We start from the raw sequence: 20,410 nt of genomic DNA on the forward strand, positions 1-20,410 counted from the left end.
AGACTGAAAGTCAAAGGATAGGAAACAATCTTCCATAAAACAGGAACACAGAAAAAAAAGCAAGGGTAGCTATTCTGTTTGCAGACAATGTGAACTTCAAACCAAGAATGATCAAAAGAAATAACGAAGGGGTCACTAAATACTTGTCAGGGGAATACTTTAAGAGGAAGAGATAACAATCATAAATGCACATGCACCAAATATGGGAACACCAACTATATAAGACAATTTTTAATAGATATGTAAAATCAAATAACCTGTAACACAATTGTAACAGGAGACCTTAATACCCCATTATCACAAAGAAATAGATCAACTAGACAAAAAATACCAACAAAGAAATATCAGAACAGAACCAAACCTGTGAACAAATGAACTTACTAGATGTTTTAAGAGCATTCTACTCAACATCATCATAACACACATTCTTCTCAGGTGCACATGGGACAGTAGCTAAAATAGATCATATAATAACCCACAGAACATGCTTAAGTAAATGCAAAGGAACTGAAATTATCCTATGCATATTATATGACCATTGTGCAATGAAATTCAAAGTAAAAGAAACTACAAAAACTCCATAAACACATGAAAATTAAATAACAAGCTTCTAAATAACCAATGAGTTGCAGATGAAATTAAACAAGAAATTAAACAATATCAACAACTAAAAGAGAACACAGATACCATATACTGGAAATTATGCATGCAATGAAAGCATTCCTAAAAGAAAATATTTTAATGGTGAATTCTCATATCAGGAAAACAGAACAAGTACAACCTAATTTTGCACCTCAAGCTTCTAGAAAAAAGAGCAAGACAAGTCAAAAGCCTCTACTAGGGAGGAAATTAAAATGTAAAAGAGCAGAAATTAATTCAATTGAGACTAAAAAAATAATACAAAGAACTATTAAAGAGGTGGTTCTGTGAAAGAATAAACAAAATTGATAAAACTTTAACAGATCTTATCAACAAAAAAGAAACAAAAGACTCAAATTCATGCACTGGGGAAAGAAAAGGGTGAAATCACTACAGATCTTGTGGAAATTCAGAAGATTATCAATACTTCAAAAATCTTTAATAGACAGGAAGCACCATAATCCCTGACTTGAAATTATACTACAAAGCTACTATGGTAAAATCAGCATGGTAGTGGTAAACAACAATACACGTGAGAATCAATGGTGCAGACTAGAAGATGCAAACACAATAACAAACACACTCAGTCACCTTATCTTTGACAAAGGGGCCAAAGATGTTTACTGGAAGAAAGTTTCTGTAATAAATGCTGCTGAAAAAACAGGCTTTCTACATGCCAAAGACTAAGACTAGATCCACGTCTATCACTATGCACTAAAGTAAAGTCAAAACGAATCAAAGATCTAAATACTAAAATAGAAACACTAAATTTACTGGAAATTAGATAGATGTCTTAAAGACATAGTTGTAGGCAGAGACTTCATGAACAAAACCCAAACTGTACAAGAAATACTTTCAAGAATCAACAACTGCATGAGAAATACTTCAAAGAACCAACAACTTGAATCTCATCTTATTAAAAATCTTTTACACAGCAAAAGAAAGCAACAGAGTGAAAAGAAAACCTACACAATGGGAAGTCTTAGCCAACTGTCCCTTAGACAAAAGACTTTCTAAAACATATAAAGAACTGAAAAAAATCAGACCTCTCAATTCAAAAACCCAATCCCAAAATGGGCATCTGGGATGAATACATACTTCTCAGATGAAGAAATACAATTAGCAAATAAATACATGAAAAAAATATTCAACATCACTGGTCAGTTGAGTGATGCAAATTAAAACAACACTGAGATTCAATCTTACTCCTGAAAGAATGGTTATCATGAAAAAAATCAACCAATAATAAATACTGGCAAAGCTGTGACGAAAAAAGAAACCGTTTTCCACTGTTGGTGGGAGTGCCGACTGATGGAAACTGGTGTGGAGATTCCTCAACTAGGATAAGAGGTCTCATTTGACCCAGTCATTCCCCTTCTGAGTATTTTCCCAGAAGAATTAAAAATATCATATCACAGCAATATGTGTGCATCCATGTTTATGGCAACAGAATTTGTAATTGCTTAATCTTAGAAACAACCCAAATACCCATCAACCAAGGAATGGATACAAAAAAAGAGGTGGTATTTTTATACAATGGAGTATTTAGATAAAAAGAAGGATAAACTTGAGGCTTTTATAGGTAAATGGGTGCAATTTGAGATCACATTCATAAGTGAAAAAAACTAGAGTCACATGCATAAACATTGTATTGCCTTCCTAGTGTAAGAAGTGGAAGAGTAAATAATATACAAAATGTACAGTAGATATTGTGAAAGGGGAAGAAACTATTCAAAAGGAAAGAGAAACTGAGATGGGAGAAAGGGAAAAATAAGGAAAGTAAAATGAAACACACACACAAACATTGAAACACACAAGATAGTCAAAAAACTACACTATGATTTCCATTAGTTCGCTGAAAATAAAAGTTTATGCCTATATTGTTTGACCAATTTTTCATGGCTATATCTTGCAATATGAATTAACTATTTGGAAGATAACAATGTGCAATGTATTAACAATTGTTATTCTCCTATCTTATTTTGAAATTTTTATCAGTTTTTTTCTCTTTAAAATAGAAAATATATTATTTCTCATGTTATTTATGTCACTAAATAATGAATTTATTACTATTTTAAAGTAAATGCTTAAAATTTAATTGTTCAATTTTAAATTCTCCTTAAAACAAAGACCCTTTTATAACCTTTATAATGCTTAAGCATGTAACAATGTATGAACGTATAGTGCTAAGCATCTTTGGTTCTAAGACCAAATGTGAGAATCACCGATTATAAACCAACAGGAAAACCTCATGCTTCCATGATTCTTCCATATTTCTCAAGGGGACACACAACGAGAAGGAGAAAAGAGAAAGGACATGGGGATGTACTGAATCACAGCTATTCCACTTTTTAAAAAAATATACATTAATGTCCTCAGTGCTCCTTACAAAAGTCTAACAGATAAGGTTATCCCTATTTTATAGATAAAGAAACCTATCACAGCTAGTAAATAACAGAATTAAGATTGTAGCATACAGTCAGGTATGGTGGCACACAACTACAATCCCACTGCTCTGAGTGGTTGGGGCAGGAGAACTTCAAGTTCGAGCCTAGCCCAGCCCACTTAGCAACTTTGTGAGACACTACCTCTAAAAAACAAAAGAAAAGGATTGGGCATGCAGCTCAGGGCAAAGGTTTAATACCCAGTACTGTCAAAGAGATGACAGCACATATCTCTGTGATTTGGAAGTTCTTATTCTTTCCACTCATGTATCCTATTTATGACAGAGCTCCCCCCACAACTGGTTAATGTCCACCAAAACCCCACAAATTCAGGATTGTGTTTTTTTATCATAATTAGTGTTGTAAATCTAAAAATTTCTTTCATTTATTGATTTAGGCTTGTTTTTCCAAGCCTAAAGAATGCCTGATACACTTAATATTAGCAGTTGAAGCTCACAGCACAATGTACTAATTTCCTGGGTGCTGGCATATTTTAGTTCATAATATACCCAGTCTAATATTCTTTCTACCTCAAACTAGTCAATATCAAAAAATAAATTTATGAAGAAAGGTCTGTGTCTTATTTTCTAGGTCCGTGTAAGGAGTTAATATTCATTTATTTATCAAATCTTTAATTCAAAATTTTTCTATCAGGAATTGAAAGCATGAAATACAAAAATACAAAAATTAATTCATATTGATGATTGAAAACAGTTACGCTCCTTTTAATGCTTTCAAATTAAATGAGCTTGTGGCTACTGTGTAATCAGACCTGATGGGAGGCTACCTTTTACATAAAAACCTTAAAATGGAGCCCGTAACATATGCTTTGGTGAATAGTTAATGATTGTATTTTTAAGGCTAATCATTTAAGTTGTTAGAAAAGGAAGTCATAATCACCGTGCTCTGTCGTTAGTTATTCTCCTGTCAGGTGAACTGCTCCTCTTCTGGCTTCCTAGTTTCTCTCCTTTGCCTCACTCTTCCTTTCCCAGAGGAGGAGAGACTTCTGCCTGCTGCCAGCACATTGGAAAGAAGGCACTGACCTTGCACAGCCTCACCCTTCTGCAGGAAGGATTTCTTCCAGCTTTCTTTCCACTATGCAGAAGGCAGAGGGATGTGTGGAGTGAAGGGGGAAATTTCTCCCAGAGGGAATGTATCAGGAATGTCTGCTAGCCACACAGCCAAGTCAAATTATCTCGCCAAACCACATAATTGATAAAGCTGATGTTTTCTTTCCTTTTTTCCAATTTCCTAGGTAGTAATATACACTGAGTTCCAAACTAAGGAGAGTAGCACTATTTTTGGCACAATGCTGTGGTGTGCTATAAAACCACATTTGGTCTTTGCCTATGGTTCCTGGAACAGAGCTCCTTATTGAAAGGGTTTAACTCCTCCTAACCTCACACTTAATTTTCAGAACTCTACCTCCCCATGACAATGATCCTACCTCAACATCATCCTGATATAATGACATGTCTAAATCAAAGGCACCTTTCCCTCTACCTTACCTGGGTCCTTAAATATGACAGTGCCCTGTCTCCTCATAACATCATTGTCTCTTGTTTTTCCAGTCTAATATACATGCACTCACCAGTGAAGTTGTCCTGGCTAAAACACCTGGCACCAGCATCTACCTGGGCATCAACTGTCATCTCGTCGACTCCCCTAGACTCCAGTACAGCGCCCCCTGCCAGCAGGAAGTAGTTAAAGAGAAAAATCTTCACCCCTTTTCATAATAATCATAAGACGGGATATGAAAGGGTTTTGGCCCAGATGGGACACTGTAGCCAGGAAAGCCTCAACCGGAACTTCCCCCACCCCTAGAGATTTACCTGTGACTCTATCTCTCCCCACCCTTAGGAATCTGCCCCTGGCACCAAACATGTGCCACTGAGATACCTGTGCATCTCTATTGGCCCTAGGGTACTACCCTAAGCTTAGGCTACTTATATACCCCCCACACCACGTGTCCGAAAGAGAGAAAGCTGGACTCTAGCGGTCGGGGGGTGTTGGTTATCTCTTTCCATCTTCTCAGAATAGAGGCCTCTTTTGTTTTATACTTCACATCTTTTGGAAATAATCCTATCACTTATGTCCTTAGGAATTCTGAGGCACAGGAGTGTCTTTTGTCAATGATAGCAATGCTCTTTCATTGCTGACTTTAGGGTAACAAGGTGACTTAGCATGGGCTCCCTAGATGGCAGCCTGGGGGTGGAGCTGCTCAGGTTACAGGTAGAAACTTCAGCCTCAGCCATGGAGCCTGAGAAGCAGAGCCCTCTCTGGCTTGATAAATGTGCTGAAGTGGGGCTGGGAAGATGCCTCCCCTCCCACGAGCATGGCAGCTCAGTGGCCCAGGCGCACCTACATTGTGCTGTGCCTGTCTTCCATCTGCTTGCTCCTGAGTCGCACCCCTTACAATACACCCGTATAGCTAAAAGTATTTTCCTGAGTTCTGTAAGCCATTCTTGCAAGTTAGTGAATCTGAGGGGCATCATGGGAACCCCAGTTTAATCCAGTCAAAGAGAAGTAGACGGCCACCTCAGGACATGTGACTGGTGTCTGAAGTGAAGATCATCTTTTTTTTTTTTTTTTTTTTTAATTTAAAGAGAAAACAAAACAAAACAGAAAAAGTATAAGGTAATACAGAATTTCAAAAAAATAAACAGTAAGAAATCACTAGTTAATAGATTACATATTGTCATCTTAAAAATAGTTGTTCAAGTTACAAAATTTAAGCATACAAAGTGGACATTGAAACAGTGAGACTCCAAACAGTTGTGTTCAATGATCCAACAAAACCTTAGTAATATGGTTATCAATCCTACACATTTAAATATACCTACAGTTATATCCTTTAGAGTACTTTCTTTTCCTCTCGTGAGGATCATCCTGTGAGACCGAATCTTTTAACTCGAGGAATCTGAAACTAACTCCAGGTAAATAATAGCAGAATTGAATTGAACAGAATTGTTGGACCATTGGTGTCAGAGACTTGGAGAACAAGTTGCTGTCACAGAAAATCTCACAGAATCCCTCAGAAGAAAGGTACAAAGACAAAGGTTCCTCAGAGCTGGATACTTTCTCAATTGAGTCTCCTCCTAAGAGATGTTATTTATTGGTCCAAAAACATCAAGACTAAGTGCCTGATATAGTCACTTTATATAAATTATTATCACTCCATTTTCCAGATGAAATACTGAGAGATAGAGAAGTTAAATCACACTATTCAGGTTAAAAAGTTAGCATTTATTCTCAGGTTTGTCACACCTCTACACTATCTCTGCAATGTTGTTAATACACTAGAAAAAAAAGTAAAAGTAGTCATTATCATAATTTACCTTCCATGTGTACAGATTGTAAGTTGATTTAGAAAAACAGAAATGCCTTAGAATGCAAAAAAAATTCACAATAGTAATGTATATTTTTATATTGATTATTAAATTACTACCCTAACCTCTTTTTCCCCAGATAAATTTTTAAAGATTCTTTTAAGTTACAAAAGAAGGGAAGCTATAGCGGTAATGTGATTGACACACTCAGTTTCGAAGAAAAGCAAAATCCAGTATGAACAGCAGCAGCCCCTGGTGGCCCATGGAAGGAAATAGTGTATCCATAGTAAGGGGGGGGGTAGAAATATGTTTTTTAAAGGAATATATGTACATATTTAGCCATTTGACTCAGTTCTCAACCCAACACATTAAAAAACAGATGCTTTAAAAAATGATCTGTTGGCAAGATGCTTGTTAAAATTTTATCAGTTGAAATATTAAAATTCATTATGAATTAATTAACACATTATATAAAAATAAAATGTTTTTGTTTCTTCGTTTTACAAAGTACTATAACCAGTGGTGAATAACACTGGGAATTTTGTGTGTCTTGATATGTGTTGCTCAGAAACAAACTAAATTTATAGGATTACCACTAAATTGATGACATTTTCTGTCTTCACTCTTGAATTCAGTTGGCAGATGTTTTCAAGAACAAAAAATTCCATCTTATTACAAAACATATTAAGCAGGTTTTCCTGCCAGGCATGTCTGACATGATGTTTATTGCCTAGACCAAATCAATCCCCTTAATAAGCCATAATATATGCCAGCAAGTACATTATTTCATAGTTAAGGAAAGTTGCTACACAAAAGAGTAAGTTCTTTGATCTCTTATCCTGTTACTTATGCCTCAGAAATGTGCTACATAATCCACTAGTTAGTCATTTCTATTTATGTACACCTAGTAAGTAAAATAAAATTATATTTTACTAATCTTGAACTTTTAGGCCTGGGTTCTGCTCTATAGCTGCCTGGGTAAACTACATACTTGCATAAGTTGAAAGCTAGCTATTTACTAGATAATAAGGAAAGGGAACATTCAAGTATTTGAATATATAGTTACTTGTTGCTCAAAAAATTTGGATTTTGAAGTAGTTCAGATTTTGGATTTTTGCATTAGGAATGCTCAACTGTTAAGTCTATCCATATACCCCAAACCTAAAAACCTTCAATTTCTGAAACACTTTTTGAGACAGGGTTTCACTACACAGTTCAGGCTGACCTTGAACTCAATTTATATTCCAGGCTAGTCTCAAACTTAAGAAGTGATCCTCCTGCCTCAGCCTCCCCAGTGCTGGATTACAGAAGTGTGCCACCATATCCAGCTTTCTGAAACACTTTTGATTTCAAAATTTCAGATATGGAATAGTCAACCTATTCTGGAAAAAATCTAAATAAACAGCCATTGTTTGTGATATAAATAAATTTAGTTGTTAAAATAGTGGTTTGAAATGACTGCAACAGCACAGCATCAGTATAAGACAGGAAGACAAGACAGGGTGACATTTATCAGCCCTCACTAATACTGCAAGCATTCCCATTCTGGACATCCAAAATATCTTCTAGAAGAAAGCTTCAGTTTATCCAAATTGGCTGCTTCTGAACAACTGTAAAACTTCAAATGAATTCTTAAAAAATCATTCAGAAAACTAGACACCACAAAATAGCTTGCATGTTAAGGAATAAGATTTTTGATAGATGTCAACAAGCAATCAATCCATAAATATTTGAGTATCTTCAATGTGTACTGTCAGGCTCTGCCAAGATTCCCACTCTGTAAATGTCTCTTCCACATTTGGACTTGTCTTGATGTGGCCATGTAACTCTTTTCCCCATCTGCATCCTCGGCAGTAGTTTTTGTTTTTGTTTTCTTTTACCTGTTGGGTCTAATTCATCTTTACTTCCCATCAGCACAACTCACCAATACCGCTGAGCTTAGGAAAGAGATGCTCACACAGTTCCAACTGAATGTCACACAGATTAGCATCAAAGTCCCTTTGCCTACATTCTGCTCATAATCTCTAAAGTTCTATGAACTGTTCTTTTTCTTTAGAAAACAACTTCTTATCCTCCAGTTAGCTACTTAAATAAGTTTCATTTTTGTGTTGCTGGTTCCTATTCTGCGTATCTTTACATTAAGGGCTAATCTTTTTGCTTTAGTCTCTGTCCAGTGGATTAAATTCCACTGAGTTGGTTTAGTATCAGTTTCTGGTTCTCTCACAGTAAGTTCACACTACTGCAAAAGGTTCTTCATATCTGCTATTGTTAAGGATTGACATGCAGTGCCAAAATATATAAGGCTAGCTCAAAGAATTATAGGCAAGGGCAAAAAAGATAAACTGTTAATTTTAATAAAGTGATGAGAAAAAAGACTAGCAATGTCTCAGTATAGCATGTGGTAAAATCCACATAAGTTGAATAATCCTAATTATTTCTACGTGTCTTAGTGCCACGAAGTTTCAGATGAACAGTACAACATGGGTAGAATTTGGAATGGGGGAAGAACATAAAGCAAAGTTACAAACTCCATAAACCAGAAGTATGTAGAGGGTACAGCAAATGTGTAAAATAGACATGCTATTAGGTCAGAATAAAACATTTCCATTTTTACTCTTAGTGGACTACAGTGATAATGAAAACAGGATATTCTGGTTTTATATATTCAGATATGGATCAATGTATCAAATAAATTCATGTTATCATACTAAGAGGATTATTTCATGAAACCAAATATATTAATTTTAGGGATGAAATACTGGCCACTGGATTGGGCAGAACAATAATATAAGGTTTGGTGCTTGTTTTGGTATGTTTGAATGCTCCTCTCAGAAAATTAAGTACCACGTTTTAGTAACTTAGGACTTGTGGTAGAAAAGTTTAGGATTTTAATACTGGCTCCATCATCTTATTTAAAATTTATCTCCATTTTATTAGGAAGCTCCTATATAGGCTGGGAAGGCACATCACTGAACAGTATAGACCACAGATGCCTTCATGGAGCTTACAATAAAATCTGATGATCTAGGGAAATTTCTGAATGCTTTTGAGCTTAAGGCTCCTCCTTTATAAGTCTAGATCAACATTATGATCTAATAAAGTGAGAACATATACTGTTTAGACATTTACCTCTGTTGTCATCATGTATTATTATATCATTTAATACCTTTATTGTGTAAGGTTAATTTTCATATTTCAGATACACACTTTGTTTTCAACTGATAGAACAATGCAGTAAAGAGGAAAGGGGGCAAGAATCTATAATAAATGTAAGTCCTGGTTTTAACACGTGGTTTTCCATTCATTAGTTATTTTCACATAGAGAAACATATGTGCAGTAATTTCATTAACTACAAAACATGGATAAAATGATTTGATCCACCTACCAAATTAGGCTGCTGCTAAGAAATAAATGAGAATTTCAAATGAAATAATTGAGAAGCATATGACTAAAAGCTAATTTGTCCCTATCATACTCTATATTTTGAGTTAAACTGTCAACATTTGTTATCTGAAGATATGTACAGGGAAAAAGACGTTCCTTGAGTAGATCAAAATTACCTAATAAGTAACATTTCACACAACAAGAACCATTTCTCCTCTTTCTCACTAAAGAACTAAACTTACTATCCAGAAGTATGTTTGAAGAATTTCAAACCTCTGTTATTCTGAACAATTCCAGACTTTAAGAGAAAAACTGTTAAGAAAACAATCATTTCATTAACTGAGACTAACACATACAAAGCTGTGTTAGGTATACGAGTCTATTTTTAATCTTTAACGCTTTCAATGGGAACTTGAAGCAAGCAAGAAAGCAGCAAAAGATATAAGAAAAAGAAATGTAAAAACAAGGACGGCAAAGGAAAGAAAAGAATTTCAGAAAAACAAAGAGAAAGAGAGCGTGCCTTAATGAAGCAACATAAAGGGATTTTTTCCTTTGGTGTAAGGAAAAATAATAGATGCAGGGATAAATGAAGCAATTGTGAAAAACAGGGTAAAGAAAATGCACACATACAAGAGAACAAAAGAAAAAATCAAAGCCATGGTGACAAGATAGAAAGGAAATAGAAATAAATCCAGAGGCAGATGTTTGAGGTACATGCTAAATCTGTACGTCATAGACAAAAGAAACTTTAAGAAGAATAAAAACCTTAATATGTCAAATCACTTTTTCTTTGAATTTGACATCAACAAGTGAAAAGTCTTTATAATTTGTGTATTTCAAAGACCTTAAAAAGCTCATTTTAGAAATCTGAGTATGGGAAGTAATTTTTAAAAATTTAACTTAGTCATAGATAGTTGCAGCAGAAAGCTTAGGACCACTGATGGAGAAGGTGACATCTTGATCCTGACACAATCAGAGGAAAGAAAAGTTCTATGACTACATTAAAACAAACTCACATTAACTCTTAATCGAATAATTATAAACATTTGTTAAATACTAACATGATTGTGAACATTTAAATTTTGTAATTTGTTTAACTCATCCCACTGAGAGTTTTGGCTAATCTGTCAGGACACAGTTTGGAGATCATAGGAATTTACATGTTACGTTCATAACTTGATTCAGTTAAATTTCTCAAATTTGTGAAGTGAAATTCCAAAAATCAGAATAATTATGTCTTTACTAGAAATATAATAAAATAAAAATTTAGAAGGCAACATATTTCCCCATCAAAGGTTGGAGGAAATATTTCACTAGTGATCTTTTAACCCAAATGAGAAACTATCTCAAGTTGAATATTCTAAAATATTATTCCTATTCTGTAGTGTAATTTATTAAGAGTTGACCTGTCTATATTTAAATGTTCTGAGTGGCTCATTTTTGAAGAACATTATCAATTTACTATTTTACTTTACTCAGTAGCATTTTTAGCATGGCTTACTATTTAAAATTAAACTTTTAGCATCCAAAATAAGGATCTTAAAATTTGCACAAATTTGTCTCATTTATATAATGCACAGTATGTACATCACGAGGAATATGTCAAAGGGCAAATACAACTGTTTGTGTCCCCACAGAATCAGATATCCTTGAACAGCACTGCTGTAACGATCTCATGCTGCTAGCATTACAAAGTGCAAAGGCTCACTGGGAAGAGAAGAGCAAAGGACAAGAATTCCCTCATTACACTATCCCTGAACTATTTTAGCTTAAATATTTATTAAGATATTAATTACTCTTTTTCATCCTATCTTCCCTCAGAAGTTAGACATCATGGATGGATAGCTGCTCATTTGAAAACAAATCATTCTCCAGTAAAACTTACCACCCAAGATGAAGACTTTTTAACAGGGTGCTATTAATTCAGCAGTTAATATGTTTCAGAATTACTAGGTTACAGATACTCTCTCCTATGGAAAACCATCATAATACCGTAAAGAAATGGCATGTTGGGAAGCCAAGACTGGATAGTTTTCTTCCTTCTGCACATATGATAAAATTAATTTAGAAAATTTTCTTAACGTAGCATGTGATATAGCATGAAACAGCAACTGATCTGACAGTTCTATAAAATGTCACAATGAAATAAAAATGACCTGTTATATAATTTTCAGTTAACAAACCAAAATATTTCATCCAAGTAGATACGTATGGGATATCAATGGTTAAAAATCTAAGCAATTAGGTTTACTAAAGAAATAAACAAAATACTGTACATGAAATAAAATGTAAATAAAGTAAAAAAATAATAAAAGAAAGCAGTCATCTCACTTACTCTGATATACAATTGCATCATTTCTTTTTCTCTTTGAGGGTTACGATACTTTTCATAGAAATCACGTCGTTTCTTTGTTTCTTTAGAGACTTTATCTTTTCTTTCCCTTTTTTCTGCTGGTTCATCTGCACAATCAGAAGTTGACTGCACACGTATCTTCGGCTTTTCTACCTCAATATAGTTTTCATTAGGATTTAGTACTATTACTCCATATCCTTCCTGTTTTGAGATAAAAGAATGTACCATAAATTAATCTTAGAATCCATTTCAATTCACAGTAAAATTTGTAAAATTTTATGAATTTAATGTAGTTGCATATTATAGAAAATATTTCTTTAGGAAAATTATGGCTTAAAGCTTTCCAATAAAAAGTCCTTTGAAATGGCTTGTTTCTGTTAAATATATAAATAAGCAAGAACAAAAAGAATTGTAACATAAATATTATAAATCCTAAATTAAAAATTCAGATCTCTCAGAGCCCTAAATGTGAGTGAAATAATGATCAAAGTATACTTTCAAATCACATTAATATTTATAATACGTATTTTGTAAAAACAACCTCACTGAAATTGAAGTTAACAATTCAAATTACACTTTTTAGGATTTTTCTTTACAATTGTCTTTAGAGAGCATTTAAAATTTTTCAACAGTAAAAAAGAATATTCAATTTAAAAGCAATAAATCTGATGTAACATTCCATAAATGCACATGTTTATGTTACTAGAAACATAGTCTCTGCGCATCTTGGATTTTACTCACATCTTTCAGGACATTTGACAAATTACACAAAATAAACCAATACTCTATTATGATGCATGGAAACATTTCTTTAATCCTGAAATTTCATTTTTGAAACTACTATAATAATTTCCCTTTATTAAGACATATTATTTAAGGAACTACAAGTTCCAAAGTTTAAAAAATAGCTTATTGAACTCATTAAGGCTTTCTTTCAGTTTTTAAAACATATGTTCTCCCATCTGATTTATTTCTAACCAGGCAAACATTCCTATGGTTATAATTAAGAAAACTTTTGAGATTTATAACTGGTGGAACAATCTAACCATGAGAAACCAGAAAAGGATAAACAATAACCAGTGACAAGCACGTGCAATGCTACTTTTTGAAGCTATTATATATCTGTCTGTTCTATTCAATTCTGTATTGTGGGTGTTCTGATTATGTCCTTGTAAAATCCTATAAGGTCAAACTTAAAGATGTTATATATTATGATAAAAAGTAAGAGTTGTAGAAAATTAAGCTTATAAAATACCCATCTTACTAAAAAGTACAGTCTTTCAAAGGTATTTCCATAGAATCTTCTCTGAGGTTTAAATTTAAATTAGTTATTTAATTAACTTATTTTGCCAAATCAACTGAAAGATTTTTCAATAACGAAAGGAGTAAAAACAAACCAATGTCAGCATGGACTCCATTACTTCACTGCTAAATACACTACAATGCTGCAGGTGGTTGGCTCTTTCTATAGCTAATTTGGGAAACTGCTCCCAAACTTCATTGGGATTCTTTAAAATTTCACGTCACATCACATTATACTATTGTCTACAAGCATGATGCTTGGAAATTTGAGGATAAGTAAAATTCTACATTTAGTACTAGAACTGGTTAGTCATCTTATGTATGTGAATACTATATAATAATATAGAACTGATTAACAAAATAGCACACATTCTTCAACAGATGTTCAAATCAAACTTTTATATAAATAAATGTGTTTCATGAAGGACTTACATATGCTTTACAAATTTCTTAATTTAAACATTTTGCTTCAAAGGACAAGAGAGTTTTTTAAAAAGTTTCTCAGCTGGTAAGTCAAAAGTATTACAACAAAAGATATTTTATTTGGTTCTGCTTTATTCTAATCTGTATAGCTATTCAAAAGTCTTGTAATTCATTGTGATCACTGTCAGGTAGACAGATTGTCACTTGGTGATTTTCTACAGTTGGACACACTTGAGTAGTTATTAAAATCACATTTTGAAGAAGTTCCTACCCCTCTTCCTTGTGTCTCTTACAACTTTTCACGCCCTTCTCAAATTTCAGCTATAACTTCTCCTCCCACCAAAAGTAAGTTAAAGAACACTGTTGCACTCTGCTAAACAGGGTGCAATAGAGGCATTCAGCACACTGTCTCTGGTGTAAGGAACATACTCAAAAAAGGTCACCATAGGCCAAAAAGAAAATTGCCTCCTTACTAGATGCTGTACCATGAGTAAGTGGTCTCCTGTCATGTTTCTTCCCTGCCTTCTCCGAGTGAATGGAACTTAAACACACACACACACACACACACACACACACACACACACACACGCGCGCATACATCCATATGTCTCCACATGCACGCGCGCACACACACACAGAGCCTCTCATATTCATACACAAGATCAAGCTAGCAAATCCCAAATAGAATGGTCCAATTCTTAAATTGCAAAGAACATTATACTATATTGTAATAACACCAAAAATTTCAAACTTAAGGTAACAAAGTTAAATTTTGCTGATATAAGAGAAGAACTGTTTTTGCATATTGAATGACTTCCAAATAAAGGGCCATATTGAGCAAAGTTTATAGTTACCAGAATTACAAAATTGTGACACCAATTCATAACTTAAGTAGTATAAATATTTTCATAATATCAGTCCTGAGTTTTTACTTTGATTTTTAGGAATTACAGTTTAAAACTGTTGTCCCTACTTCATTTTAAATAGACTTTGAAATTTGGTATGTCCAGTCTAGATTATAAAAAATGGACACACATAAATCATGAAGGAGGTAGTATTTGTCTAAATTATTGATTATGTAACTGAGAATTACATGACTCATTTGTTAGATTTTATAAAAGTGTCAATTTTTCACTGAAGCATCAACAGAAGAAAATGATTCTATTTTTAAATGACCACGATATAAACAAATTAAAAATTTTATCATTTAGATTTCAAAAAATGAATGTTTCTCTTTGAACATCTAAATTATTTGGAAAATATTTTATCTTTTAGATATTTTTGACAACCAATTTAATTAATCATAAGAATTGTCCAGGAAGATTTTCTGCAGAAATGAGTGTTCATTCTTAGTAATTGTCTTTGTTGAAAATTAAATTACCATTCCATAAAAACTAGTATTTTTCAACTAAAATTTTACTGATAATATAATTGGTGCAATAGTCATGCAGAACATTTATATCCATTTTATAGTGAGGAAGAGAAAGAAGATGCAACAAAATAAACTGTTCCACCTACACTGGATCAACATCAGATAAACAGTAAAATTTCATTTCTTCCACCTTTTCTCATCACAACATCAAAAAAACTCCCATGTAAGGTAAAAAGATTTTGAAATATAATCATTAGTATATAAAAACTAAAGAATGAAAGCAATAAAATTCAGCAAACAACTTTTAAGTAAAAATTACATCTTTAAAAATCACAATGCAGTTTTTCAAAGTAATTTTATTCTCATTACCTCACTAAATACACAGCAAAATAAGTTTTAAAAAGTTGCTAATACGCCCTTTAATGAATGTGTCTACAAAGTTCTATACAACTACAAGATAAGATAACACAGTTAGTATATTATCATAAAAGAACTGTTCGCTACCACTCTAAGAAAAAATGCTTCATAATTTAGGGTTAAAATCTTAAAACTATATTGAGATGTTCTTTTCATATTTAATTATTCCTTAAGCATGCTAAATTTCAAACAGGATGATAAGGTAGGCCATTGAAACACACACAGAAACTTCTGTTATCTTTAAATAAACATGATAAAACTGATTATCTAACATTTTACAACTAAATAAACAAAACTCTTAGCATCTTTTATAATGATTTACTCAAACTAAATCCAATATCCAATATTTCAATAGGCAAAGCATACACAGAGTTGTTAATTAACTCTTAGGTTTGATCACTCTTAGGTTAGTTCAAGAGGACAGATACCGTAAAAGTAAGAGTTAACTCATCCCACCTTCTATATTTTTGTATATATAACTGTATTTTAATTTTGAGGCTTGTGTAAACAATGTAACCTTAATAAGAAATCCTCAAAAATTTACTACTAGACATAGCATTTTATTCAGCACAAGTACTTCCTGTAAATTAAATATACAGGCCCCAGCCTCACCCTTCTTTACTTTGGAGTCTCTAAATGAACATATTAATAAACAATAGTTAGTTTATCATTCAATCAGCAAATATTGGCTTGGTTCAGGTCTAAAACAGACAGGTGATGCCAAATTCACAGAACTAAGCGGGAAAACTTGCTAGAGAGTTAAATCGGAACAGAAATGCGCTTATCAGTAAGAATTTGCAAATAGATAAATTTAAAAAGGGACTGACCAAAATCAGATTACACTTGATCACAAATGATAATGGGGGAAACAAAACCTAAAGAATTATTTAAGTTAACTTAACTTTTACGTACAAATTGTAAGGAGAACAGAAAATAGGGACAAATTCTGCATCTTTTCAAATTTCTTGTGGTTGGCCACATGCAAAATCAGCTGAAAGTATTTGGTTCTGCATATTAACCTGTTAATACTGCAGTCACATGTGACTGGAGAGGTCAGGAGCCTCTCCAGTGGAATCCTTTAACCTATAGAACTACCCATTTTGGTCTTTGGACAAAGTTCTGCAAGAGATCATCTTACATAGATTTATCAATCAAATTTTTCAAGTTCAACATTCTGTCTACTTGGTTTGAAACAAGATAGGTGCTCATCCTCAAGGGAAATGAAACCTAAAGTATTTTATCTTTATATAGCATCTACCCATGGCTAAAATAGACAAACCACTGTCCATTCATCTTTTGTGAAAGATGTATGTTATGTTTACTCTCATCTTTTTTCACAGGAGGGGTATGTATATGTCACTGTTGCAATATCCTAGGTGCAATAGTGAGATGAGGTCATGACAACCAATCAGAAGTCACTAGTGAAGCGTTAAAGTAAACATAGCTGTTGGAGCTGCAGCTCTGCTTGAAAAATGCCCCCTCCATTATTTCAGCAATTTTCTCAAGACGTGACCTGGGACTGAAACAACTGAAATGTCACTTGACTCCTTTTTTGTGCTTTTCTCCATGTGTATTTAGGTAACAACACCCTACTGGTATTTTGTAAAATGTTCACCAGCATCATGCTTCAACTTGTAGCTTCCTGAATTCTAATGCTATGTTTCATAGTACATAAAAGAAAAATCATAATATGGACCTATATAGTTTATCCCAGTTAGGATCCCAACTTCAAATAGTTCATCAAGTTAGTCAGTAAAAGAAAACATGCCACAAAAAATTTTCAGGGGACCACCTGTTGTCTATTATTTTTACATAGCACTTACTCATAAATCATAACACAGGGTAATTAATCAAGCTGTCAAAGAGAAGGTCAAAGGTTATATGGTAGAGTCAGAAGGTCATGCATGGGCTGATAGAGGTCAGGGTCACACTGCATTCCTCATTATCAAGTTGGGATGAGAGACGGCCCAAGCAAACAAAAGTGAAAGCAGATGGAGAAGTGAGTGGATAAAAAAAGCAAGCAAGCAAGAAAGAAAATTTCACAAACAAAAAGAAAAGTGAAAGAAGATTGTCAGCTGCCTTCAAATAGAGAATAGAAAAGAAAAGAAACACACTGAAATGTGCTCAAAGGATCTCAAGAATATAAAGAATCTACAGTTTTATTAATTAAATAAATTGCACATAACTTTATTGGCCCTTTTAGTAGTGCATACTAAGCATAATAACAAAATACACGTTTGCCATCTCTATACCTTTGTTAGGTAGAGTGTTCAGTGTTAAGTAAGATCAGGCAAAGATTTCCAAGAATGATTTCCAAGAACAAAAAAACAAAACAATTTATAGTAACCCTTTAATGTTTCACAGTTACAACACAGATGCAAATAGTTTTAAGCCATAAAACAATTTCTGGAGTATAATTTAAAGATATACATAAACATAAATGCATCATGAAAGTCCCTTTGAATAACAAAACAGTTATAAAATATTCTGTTATTATGTGGGCCTGAATTAGATGCAGAATACTGTGCAAAATTAGCTGTCACCCTTTGCTCAAAATCTTTGTTAATCTCATTTTGAATGTTTGCAGCTTTATCAACACATGCATCAATGTCAGCTCCTTGGTTACTGAACCGCTGTAGTTGGAAGAAGATATAATTAAAATGTTTTGGCACAGAAAAGGTGAAATTGTATCTTCGCTTGCTCCCTTAGGAGTCTGTAAAACATGAAGGATATATTGACAAACACACACCCCTGTCTCCAGTTCTGACATCTCAGGTCATTCAACTGTTATTTATTTTAAAACATTCACTTTGCACTTGCCCATATTATCACCTGCTCTGTTTCTAACTTTTTTTAGGATTAAGAACACTATGTTCTGAAACTACAAATTTATCTCCTAATGATTAACTTATTTCTGTAAGTACACAATAGCACCACAAAATAAGTACAATTATCATTCACTATCAAGGATGGAAACTGATTTAGTATTATAGCTTCAGAAAATTTTTCCTATTCTTCGCTTCCTAATCTCATAAAATGACATAGACATTCACATATATACATATAAAAGTTAAAAACTACAGTAATTTTTAACTAGCTTTCACACCAAATTCTCTAAATGGTTCTAGGGAACCCTCTGGACATCTTTATTGCACGACCCGTATCATACCTGGATGTGCAAATTTCTCTTATGAACTGTACTGTGCTATTGCTAGCTATACTTTTATAATTTAAGAGTGCTAAATAAAGTTCACTGTTCTCCTAACTTCATAGTAAAACCTTTATAAAAATACACAAATATCATAGATATCAAACATCACAAGTAGGCACATTCTTTCAAACTCTTTTCTCTTTGACCCAATTATATACCTACAAACATACTTTAAATTATTGGTCAAACTTGTTTTTGAACTATCCTTACAAAACATTTTATATATCTTAAAACATGCCACTTTCATTTTCCTTTTTCTTTGTTTCATCATGTGTTTAAAATACTTTCATTGTTTTTTTCAAAAATATATAAGCCCTTTGCTTGTGGTTTTAGAATCCACTTGTAAGGATGAACACCTAATAAAGGATTCTAAGAATTCACTGAGTCAATGAAGTAAACATTGATTTCATGCAACAAATATTTAATAAGCATCTACTATCTACTAAGCATTGTGCTAGGCAGACTTAAGAGTATACCTCTGCATCATACAGAAGAATCATCTTTTATTTTAATATATTTCCATTCAGTGGAAAATTCTAAATCAGAATTGGGTGTAAATCTGTAAAATGCCTGTTTTGAGTTATTTTATTTTTCAAGAAAAAGAAGAACATCATTATAAGACCAATGTAGTTAGACTTTCAGGAATGATTAACCCTTAAAGGTACATTATAATAGAGGTTGTATCAAAAGTTTTCAAAATTTACACCATGACAATAAAAATGTATTGTTTGGGATCGTGTTTGTGTATGTATGTGTGCATTTCATGCTGTATAAGTGAGTGTTTTATAAAATAACACCATTTACAAATGTAAGAGAAAAGCTTCTATACACAACTACCACCTAACAAACAGGTGCAACTAAGTGTAGCTATGAGATTTCCTTCCCACAGTCACCTATGTCAGAAGATCTTCTCATACTGCTAAATAATTTAATTACTTATGAGTTATGGTTTCTTTGTAACCTTTTAAATGACTAGCTCATTAAAATGCAAAAATATGCAAAACATGATGTCACTGGGTCAAACAGCTGTGTTGGTAAAATTATGGCTCTGAATGTCCCTAAGAACATGAAAATATTAATAATTTATACTGCTCATTAGATGGCAAAAACTCTTTAAACAGATTTAGAGACAGATTAATTTTATAATCACAAAATGCTACACTACCTCATGGTAACAAATCTTTCTGCCATCTGTGACCCTTTGGTATACATGAAACATATAAAAATTCATATTGGCTTAATCATTTTTGCATCACAATGTGCATATTCAGGAAAAAAGTAGCCTAAGAACCAAAAATATGGAGGAAATAGACTTTCCTTTAAAAATAGTTATTTTCTTACTTTAATCACAACTTAGTTTTCCTTCAAATAACAAAGACACAGTAATAGCATATAAGTTACAATATGAGACAATCAACAAGTCATACTTCTGATAAACCAAAGTAATAATTACCTAACAGTTCTTAAAAATATATGTCACACCATGGGGTCAAATCCATCATACAGACTTCTCAGTGAAATGCAAGAAATTATGA

The 20,410-nt window shown here is 33.1% G+C and overlaps 1 protein-coding gene across 10 annotated transcripts in view; it reads right to left on the minus strand.

The window, feature by feature from the left end:
- The window catches only part of Arb2a (ARB2 cotranscriptional regulator A), a 420,978-nt gene that overhangs the window by 222,216 nt on the left and 178,352 nt on the right, over positions 1–20,410 (minus strand). For all 10 annotated transcript variants that reach the window (XM_063245345.1, XM_063245343.1, XM_063245337.1 and 7 more), the window contains one exon: positions 12,133–12,351. In XM_063245345.1, coding sequence (XP_063101415.1) covers positions 12,133–12,351 — 219 coding nt within the window. The remainder of the gene's footprint in view (positions 1–12,132; positions 12,352–20,410) is intronic.

The sequence above is a fragment of the Cavia porcellus genome, unplaced genomic scaffold, assembly GCF_034190915.1.
Source record: "Cavia porcellus strain 051 isolate PalLab524CR breed Dunkin Hartley unplaced genomic scaffold, mCavPor4.1 scaffold_2, whole genome shotgun sequence".
In the NCBI taxonomy this organism is placed as follows: Eukaryota; Metazoa; Chordata; class Mammalia; order Rodentia; family Caviidae; genus Cavia; species Cavia porcellus.